General features: G+C 37.4%; 1 protein-coding gene and 1 long non-coding RNA gene across 4 annotated transcripts in view; both read left to right on the forward strand.

Moving 5' to 3' along the window:
• The window catches only part of LOC125648020 (cubilin-like), a 123,383-nt gene that overhangs the window by 67,957 nt on the left and 45,426 nt on the right, over positions 1-10,000 (forward strand). For all 3 annotated transcript variants that reach the window (XR_007360180.2, XM_056142106.1, XM_048874909.2), the window contains exons 39-48: positions 429-610; positions 2,675-2,882; positions 3,330-3,533; positions 4,548-4,697; positions 5,223-5,410; positions 5,931-6,286; positions 6,581-6,759; positions 7,077-7,286; positions 8,426-8,566; positions 8,868-9,052. Coding sequence is in view for 2 of the 3 variants with exons in the window: in XM_056142106.1 (XP_055998081.1) it covers positions 429-610; positions 2,675-2,882; positions 3,330-3,533; positions 4,548-4,697; positions 5,223-5,410; positions 5,931-6,286; positions 6,581-6,759; positions 7,077-7,286; positions 8,426-8,566; positions 8,868-9,052 (2,003 nt within the window). In the remaining variant the exon portion in view is untranslated. The remainder of the gene's footprint in view (positions 1-428; positions 611-2,674; positions 2,883-3,329; positions 3,534-4,547; positions 4,698-5,222; positions 5,411-5,930; positions 6,287-6,580; positions 6,760-7,076; positions 7,287-8,425; positions 8,567-8,867; positions 9,053-10,000) is intronic.
• The window catches only part of LOC125648027 (uncharacterized), a 6,733-nt gene continuing 5,893 nt past the window's right edge, over positions 9,161-10,000 (forward strand). Inside the window, exon 1 of the long non-coding RNA XR_008796261.1 lies at positions 9,161-10,000. This exon is cut by the window's right edge and continues 4,247 nt beyond it. This is a non-coding gene — a long non-coding RNA (uncharacterized LOC125648027).

Raw genomic sequence — 10,000 nt, forward strand, 5'->3', positions numbered from 1 at the left:
AATTGAGCACGATTGATTCTATCATGTAATTTCTTTTAAAGACGCTCATTGGTTCATTTATTTCAACAAATCCAATCAAACTGCTGGATAGATATAAACTAGGTAATCTAAATGCATAAACCAACGCACGTTGTAAAGTTTTATTCCCGGCAACCACGTCGGCCCAAAATTATGAGAAGGAACCATTTAGTCGTACTATTCGCGAGTCCTTCGACGTGTACGTCAGTGCAGGGCTGACGGACCGACATTAATTTCGAACACTGCATGGCCCCCGGGGGTAGGATGGAGCCACAATAGGGGATCAAAGTTTTACAAGCAAATATATAGGGAAAATCTTTAAATATGGGCCAAGGTGACTCAGGTGAGTGATGTGGCCCATGGGCCTCTCCTTTTTAAATACTGTATTATAACCATATTTCTCTGCACAGTGTATGGTGGTGCTATTACTGGAAGTTCGGGACAAGTTGCCTCCCCTAACTACCCCAGCCAGTACCCCCACAATGTTAACTATGTCTGGACAATTACTGTGGACATTGGACTTAGGATCAGAGTGACCCTCACCTCCATAGATATCGAATCTGTCGCCAACTGTTACTATGATTACATCAGAGTAAGTCAAAGTGGATGAAAATTTTTATTGGCTCACCTGAGCTGAAAGCTCAAATGAGCTTTTCTGATCACCCATCGTCCGTCCGTCTGTAAACTGTTCACATTTTCGTCTTCTCCAGAATCACTTTGCCAATTTCAACTTAACTAGACAAAAAGCATCCTTGGGTGAAGGGCTTTCAAGTTTGTTGAAATGAAGGTTCATCTTCAAAGGGGAGATAATCACAAAAATGCAAAAATAGGTCTGGGTCATTCAAAAATCTTCTTCTCAACAACCACTGGGTCAGAAGGGCTGAAATTTACACAAAAGCTTCCCAACATAGTACAGATTCAAGTTTGTTGAAATAATGACCCCTGGAAGTCCCCAATAGGGGATCAAAATTTAACGTGAATATATAGGGAAAATCTTTAAAAATCTTCTCTCAAGAACTACTGGGCCAGAAAGGTACAAATTTACTGAAAAGGTTCTTGACATAGTGCAGATTCAAGTTCGTTAAAATCATGGCCCCTGAAGGTACGATGGGGCCACAATAAGGGATCAACAAATATTAGGGAAAATCTTCTTCTCAAGAACCAGAGAAGTTTACGTTTAGATGAAAGCTTCCTAACATAGTGCAGATTTAAGTTCAATCATGGCTCCCAGGGGTAGGTTGGGACCACAATAGGGATCAAAGTTTTACATGTAAATATATGTACAGGTGACTCGAGATGGCTCGAATTTCGATCTCTCGAAGTTCTCGGTCTCTCGAAGTGAAATCATGGTCCCGACTTTTTTCTTTATATAGCAAAGCAAATTTACTCTCGAAGTGAAGTTGGGTCCAGTAAAACACATTTCATTGTTTTTCACTCTCGATCTCTCGAAGTGGTTGTAGGGTATACCCACCGTTACCCAAGCGTGTAATAATTTGGACCTTACCTGGATTTTGTTGAATGCTGGAGGGGTAATTAGGTGTTTACATAGTTGAAACATTACCCTGCTTCTTTGAGGAGGTGACACACTTGAGTATATAATTGGCTAATTGGTCAGTTTACACCTGGCACTGGGGTTTTGTATAATGATGATTGAAGTTATATATAATCAGACTATGAATAAAATCAATCATTTTTTTGACATGACAATAGAGTAAGTTTTCTACATAATTTAGAGATCTACAGACTGTTAAATTTCTCGAGTTTGTTCTTTGTGTAAAGTTAGTCTAAAACATTGTTTTACTTATTCGTTACTAAAATATTTGCTTTGGGTAAAGTGACATAACATTGTGCTCTGTTTAGTTTGCGATAGTAAAGCTTCAACGGAACTTGGGTTTTGTATGCCTATATAAGCATGATTAAAGAACAAATAAATACATAAATTTTGAAATGCTTTTTATTAATGCAAAATAGGGTTTTTTATTTTGTTATCAAATTAACTACTTGAAGAATATGAAGGAAAACATGTCAAAACGAATTCATATATTATGATCTTGTTGGTAAGCATTTCCGGTTACTGTAAAATCTAAACCATACCGGCGGATCTTCAATTTCCAAATTTCGAACTCGAGATTCCTCGAAGTTTTATCAAGGTCCCTTGAACTTAAAATTATCGAGAGTCACCTGTAGTGAAAATCCTTAAACATGGGCCAAAGTGACTCAGGTGAGTGATGTGGCCCATGGGCCTTTTGTTTTATATGACTTTTGTGTTAGATATTGATTACAATTTATTTGGTCTTGTTTACCCATTTTTCTTGTACAAAAACTGAAAATGGAAGGAATTCAAAATTGGCATCAAGCTACTAAAAAGGAATGATGTGTAATTTTATTTCATAGTGATTATGTAAATAAATATGCATTTACCTTCTGTAGAGAGAACAAGAAATGATTGATCCATATGATAGGAATATGAAAAGATGTGTAGAAGGTTATAAAATATCCACATATCTTTTATTTTAAGCCGTTGTTTCCTTTCTGTAGTGTAGGAAAGAATAGAAGTCAAAAGTAAGGACTGGTTTATGTTACCAGTTCAATGTCACTGCTGTGAAGATGTTCACTGTTTGGTAATTACTAAAATGACTTTGATTTTATTGGTCAGTTTCTGGATGGTCTTGATGCTGACAGTATTGAGGTGGGCAAATTCTGTGGAACATCCGTCCCACCCCCGTTCCTGAGCACCGGCAATGTCCTAAGGGTGGAGTTCCGGTCAGACTCCTCCAGCTCCGGTCAGGGCTTTCTGTTCCAGTGGGCTGCCACCGGTGATCAAATTCTTTCCACCACACCAGCCCCAGGATCCACCACTCCAAGTATAAAATGATAGGATCTTCATTTATTTTCCCTCCTTGTCGAGGATAAGTCCTCTTTTTTCTTCTGTATTATTGTGCATGTGATATATAATGCAGGTCTTTTTTAGACAAGATGCATAACAATTGAAGTAGTTCCTTCACTTTTGTGATGTTTACATTCTTCTTTTTTTCATTGAAAACTTTTCATTAACTCTCTTCATCTTTTGAAATATGATTGTTTAAGATTGAAATTCTGTACTTTTCCTTAGGGGAGCGGAAATTTAGATATAGCAAAAACTTTTGCAAATAGTATCACAAATTCAAATGATGATTGAAATGTCTGAAACCGAACTAAGCTTTAAAATGCAGTAGTACACCTGATTTCCAGAATATTTCATTTCATTTCATTTTAGTCCAAATAAAATTGTTAATTTTTTTTTATTTTGTATAAAAAATGTTTATTTTTAGTCCCTGGCTGTGGAGGACGTCTCGGGGCCACTAACCAAGACAACACTTTTACCTCCCCTGGGTACCCAGATGGTTATGCTAATAACCTGAACTGTCTCTGGGTTGTTACCACACTCCCTGGTAACCGGGTTTGGCTCAACATAACCAACATTGATCTGGAGGCACATGTGACATGTTCCTTCGATAAAATCACGATTTATGACAGTAAGTACTCTCCAAGGCAAGTGAAAGCCCAGGTCAGACAAGTGAAACTCAATACACACTTGCCCGATGGAGCAAGTGGTTATTTCAGGAGGAAATGGGATAATTATATTATTTTGCAGTGAAAAGATCTATTTCCCTATATTAAGCTTTGTAATTTTCTTATCTATAACTTCCAATGACATTTTCCCATCAATTTCATTCAACTTCATGTACAAATAATGCAAATTGTATGGCATAATTCACAAGGTATAACCTCATACTTTGGGAAAGGAGGGAAAACTTGAAAGAGGGAAAACTATTCCAAAAGGGTAAAAATTAGCTATTTACCAATTGATAATTAAAATTACTGGTTGATAGACATATTAGAGTCTAAAAATTTCGGACAACTGAGTTTTTGAATCGGACAAGTAAAAGTTTGAGTTTAAGTGGGATAAAACATTAATGTCTATCCTGAGTTTATACTGAATGGATATGTGGGAAATACCAAAATAATCCACCAAGGGAGATGAGTTTTACTTGAAAAGGTAGTATATAGATTAATTTTTTTTTTTTTTTTTTTTTTTTTTTTTAATTTTTTTTTTTACAATACCATAGAAATTTAGTGACTTTTCCATAAATCATGGGTATATATCTATTTAGCGAGAACTAATTTTAGTGACTTTATGATTCCAAGAAAGATAGCTATTACCTCTGATATGGAATAAATTATTAGCAAAAATCAATTTTACTGATCTCAACAATGTTGCTAATGCCAAAATTAAATGCTCACTAAATTTTCTGCTTATACAGTATCTGTTTTACATTAATGAATTTCATAATTTATGTGCTAGCTGTGTCACAAACTTCAGTTCTTTGTGATAGTAGTATTGCCAGAACTTGTATTTGTAGTCGATATTGATATATATTTGTGCCAGCTGAATGATGAAATAATTGCTACAAACACTGGATGATAGATAAGGATTTGGGGATTTGAATTATGGGAATATTTATGACATAATGTTATTTGATTTACAGACGCCTATGGAACAGGTCGTGTCCTAGGTCAATTTTGTGGCAGGGAGCCAAACCCCACCCCCATTCTGTCTACCAGTAATTACGCCTCCATCAGATTCCAGACCGACGCCTCTATCAATCGGACAGGATTCGCTGTCAAGTATCAACAGGGTCAGTTCTGTTGTCATAGATTTCCTTGTGTATTTTGTTGTTTGTGGTTTATGGGTCCTTGTGTACGTACAATGCCCTGTTCAGTGTAGAGGGATTCTCATGAAGAACTGTCTCCTGCAGATTGGAATTCTTCTTGTACATGCAGAAGTCAAGCTATAACAATTAAACAAGTATAGATAACATTTTGGGAAGTATGCTTTGAATATGGTGGCAAACTCAGATGCTGAAAATAAAGTTGAAATTTGTATTTCGTCAACATAGTGTACCTAGTATTATGATAGATAATTGGGAGAAAGGGGACATTTATTTCTACAAATCTGCAAATTTATCAAACTAGATCGCGTTAAAAGAAAGAAAAACATGAAAATTAGTGCGCATGTAATTAACCCCCAATGCATCATTTATCCTGCCTATATTCTTTTCTCCTTTTAATCTCATCACTTAAACACAACACAGTACTGTAGTTTCTGTCTCACTCTGGAGTGATCGTAGTATAATCATTGATATTATTACTTCTGTCTTCAGCCTGTGGGGGCCGTCTGGAGATGAATCAGGGGGTGATCGCCAGTCCTGGATATCCCAGTCCCTACCCCGGGGACCAGACCTGTGAGTGGGTGGTGCAGGTCACCACTGGACGAACTGTCGAGGTGACCTTCAACACCTCCTTCAACATTGTGGGGTCTGTTAGCGGATGCGAGGGCGATTATATTCAGGTGTGATCTGATGATATATATAGCATGTAGATTATATTCAGGTGTGAACTGGTGATATATATAGCATGTAGATTATATTCAGGTGTGAACTGATGATATATATAGGATGTAGATTATATTCAGGTGTGAACTGATGATATATATATAGGATGTAGATTATATTCAGGTGTGAACTGGTGATATATATAGGATGTAGATTATATTCAGGTGTGAACTGATGATTTATAATGACAGTTTTTTCCCCTGTGGAAAGTGGCTGTCTAACATGAGTTGTACTGTGCATGATAGTTCAATTTTTTTATGAGACAGATAATATGTTGAATATATATACATCAAATGATATATTTTATGTCAGAACAATCAATTGCAGCTATTATTGTACGTACATGTATATTCTTTCATGTTGTTGTGTGATAAAAGATGTCAAATTCAAAACAAAAAAAATTGTGCTTAAAGCCAGTCAATCATGAAATATTTTGATGCAGTTATATTTTTTCAAAATGTTGCAATATTTCTGTAGCTGCTGAATGGTGACAATGAAAATGCCCCACCCCTTGGGGGTAGTGCTAATGGCCGTTACTGTGGAAACCAAAGCCCATCTAGCATGGTAACTGGAAGTAACAGACTGTACATCAAGTTTGTATCAGACAATGCTGGCTCGGCGACAGGCTTCCGGCTGACGTTCCGAGAAGTTCATGTAGAGTGTGGAGAAAGTATTCAGCTGACTCACGACGTGCCACAGACCTATATCATGTCACCAAACTACCCATCTCTCTATCCACATAATGTGGATTGTGTGTGGACAATCCTAGCCCCAGCGACAGAAAACATACAAGTGGAGTTTAATGAAAACTTCAACATCGAGAATCATCCCAAGTAGGAGTTTTGTCTTTACAGCTAGACACTGTACACCTTAATCACAGTTTTGTATTTTATTTAACTGACTTACAAGTCATATCTATTTCTGAAAGGGAAGGAACAAGAAGACGAATTTATGTAGAAAGTCATTTGACTGCAATTTCACAGCAAATTAGAATTGCATGTGTAGTAAAAATGGACACTTTAAGTGTTTTTTTCTTGGCGATTTTGATTTTGCAATGAAGATTCTAAATCTTTTCACAACAGTTGATCGATCTGGATTTTTTATGAATAATGAATTTTCTTTTGTAGTTGTAATTATGATTACATTGAGTTCCGTGACGGAGGAACGGCAAACTCCCAGCTGATTGGTCGATATTGTGGATCCACACGACCAAGCACAACAAAATCCACAGACAATGTGCTCTATGCACGCTTCAGGACTGATAACAGTATCCCGAGGGCTGGATTTAAGGCCCAGGTTCATCTGGGTAATTGAAACATGATTTTGTTTTACACAAATGTAATCTGACAGAAAATTTTTATCTTGCACCAGCTGACAACACCAATATGAAATGCATCGATTTGATGTTGATTTTATAAGTACATGTATGTCCTTCCCAGTTGCTGGGAGATGTGTCACTGTGTTGATCTTGTTTCATTCGATGCTTGAACTCTGCTCATCTGAATCATATAAATGCAGAAAAAACTGGCCAGACACCTGAACATTTTTTTATCAGGAGTTTATTTTTGATACATTATCATTATTGATGTCTTGGTTACAAATGTTCAACTTTTATGTCTGTAGCTCGCTGTGGTGGAACATATGTCGGTCAAACTGGTCTGATCGCTTCTCCAAGTTTCCCAGCAAATTATGGAAATAATGAGAATTGTGAATGGAACCTGCAAGGCCCCACAGGTCATTTCCTGACCTTGACCTTCCTAAGCTTTAACCTGGAAGCTAATGCCAACTGTAACTCGGCTGACTACTTGGAGATCAGAGACATCAATGCTACAGGTCAGAGTCATTGGTTGTTTAGATGTTATGTAGATTCAGCACAATTTTATGTAACACTATCTAATATGAGAAATCACTTGTATCTGAGAACATGGGGTCTTGGTTTCATTGTGTTGAGTTGAAGTTCTTTCCTTGTGCAAGGTCCAGAATTGTGCATAAAATGAAAATAAGTACCTGTCAGTGACAAAAAAGTTTTATAGGGTCTGAAAAGTGAATTCAGCTCAACTTTGATCCAATTTCATTGAATTTTTAATTACAACAGATCTTCTCTCTGTTTTGTTCCTTCAAAGCCTTGGTGTATCTTTTGATTGTAATGTAGCAAGAATGTATTGTGTCTAACTTGAGATTGTGTGCAAGTTCCAAACTTTCAGGTCATGCATCCTTTCTTGTTTTTATACGCCCGTCTTTAGACGGGTCGTATTTTGGTACAGCGATGTCTGTCTGTCAGTCCGTCCGTCCGTTCGGGGTTTTCTCTTTATAATTTCATTTCCCTTTCACATATCATGCTGAAACTTGCTGTGTAGCTTCTTTGTGGGTCACTCTGGATCATACTGCAATTTTGATCCATTTCGACCTTTTTTCAAGGAGTTTTGCCCCTTTATTTGGAAATAATTATTATATGGAGGGTACATAATTTGTCCGCCCTACTCCTCCCACAGTTTTCAAGTGAGAGCCTTCTTATTTTGTGGAGTGTTTGTATGGGTATTGAAGATGTGCATGTGAGATGGATTTTGATTTTCTACAGTTTTTGAGAAAATTACAGGTTGTTGAACTTGTCTATTTAGAAATTAATATTCTATGAAGGGTACATAATTTGTCTGCCCAACTCCTCCCACAGTTGTGAGGACCTTCTTATTTTGTGGAGTGTTTGTAAAGGTACTGAAGATGTGCATCTGGTGAAGGATTTTGATTTTCTTCCATTTTTGAAAAAATTGCAGGTTGTTGAACTTGGTCCATTTTGAGGAAATCTCAATTTTTAAGCTAAGACCCTTTGTTCATATGAAAGTTTGTCACAGCCTCATGATGGCTGATACTACCTGAAGCAAAGTTATACAAATTATAGCACAAGAAAAACACCCATTTAAGCATTTCACGGGCGTATTATGTACCGTTTGCAGTACTCTTGTTCTGTTTTAAAGGTCCGGTTCTGTTGACTGGGTGTGGCTCACAGGTTCCCCCGCCCATCCTGACATCAGACAGTTACGCCCATGTCAGATTTGTGTCAAACAATGCTAACACATACCCAGGCTTCCAGATGAAGTTCGAAGCCAGTGTGGAAGGTGAGTTGTTGAAAAGGATAGGAAATAGAACCCTATAATGCTTTTTATGCATAAAAAGATAACTTCAATGGGTCATGCTGTTAGAAATGGGAGACTTCCTGTGTTACGTAAGAAAGTTTGGCAAAACCTTACTTTCTCAGAAGCATAAGCATAGATCTATTCACACTGATATGCAGTTATGTATCCTTGCATTTTTTTTAAAGGATTTCACATCCTAAAAAAAGCATAATATTTTGGTGAAAATGTTTTTTGGTTTCCTGCAACTGAACTCGGAAACCTTTCATTGTTTTGTACCCCTCAGAGTGTGGAGGCGAACTGACCACCAACACTGGCACGTTTACCTCCCCTAACTTCCCCGGGCAGTACCCACACGGTCGTCTGTGTACCTGGTTGATCCGCGTGTCTCCAGGCAGAAGAGTTTCTCTGACATTTGAGGATTTCAACATTGAAGACGGCTCTTCTCGTTGTATCTACGATTATGTTGTGGTAAGGTTTTTAATTTCCTCAAGCAGAGGAAAGTTCTTTTATCGACCGTCATTGTCAAATATATATAGACATTTTGAACATTGTTATCGTTTGGGGGGTATATAGGAATCACTCTGTCTGTCCGTCCGTCTGTCTGTCTGTGCAGATTCGTGTCCGAGCCAAAACTTCTTTGTTCTTTGACTTAGCCATACCATATTTGGCACACAGGTGGATCACTTTGAGACGATGTGTTGAGTACCTTCATGACCTCTATATGACCTTGACCGTTGACCTCAAGGTCAAAATTAAAAGTTTTTTTTTACAATGGATTCGTTTCCAGGCCATAACTTCTTTGTTCTTTGACTTAGGCAAAATTATAGGTTTATACCATGGCTTTGTGTTCAGACTATATCTTCCATTTTCTTCTACAAAGGCATACCATATTTTTACACTCAGGAAAGGGGTAATTTATACCTATTAACAACACCCTTTGGGAGATTGGGATAAGCAGAGGGTATTCTTAGTGAGCATTGCTCACAGTACCTCTTGTTTGATATTTGATCGAACATGAAATGTGTGTGTAAATTTGTAGCTGACGTTGACATGACAAGTGGCCTTATGCTGTTTCTGAATTGTCTTTTCCTGACCACTGTACATTGAATTGGTCATGAAAATCTGTATGAGAATTTGTTTTCTTTTGATTTAACAGTCTCTAATAATGGTCGAGAACACTAAACTTATTTTCACTTTTTTAATGTACTGCAGTCTATCACTCTTACTGTGAAGATTACTTGAGATTGAAATCCGATTTATGCCTCACAAATGATAACTATGTTTCTATGGAGGCATCGCATTTGTGGGGGCTCTATTACTAGGGATTCTTGATACTCATCCCTCATGAAGTTTAACCCTCAATAAAATTCACTACACAGCCCTTATAGAGATGTGTCCATGACACAGCCCTTACAG

Source organism: Ostrea edulis, chromosome 6, assembly GCF_947568905.1.
Source record: "Ostrea edulis chromosome 6, xbOstEdul1.1, whole genome shotgun sequence".
Taxonomy (NCBI): Eukaryota; Metazoa; Mollusca; class Bivalvia; order Ostreida; family Ostreidae; genus Ostrea; species Ostrea edulis.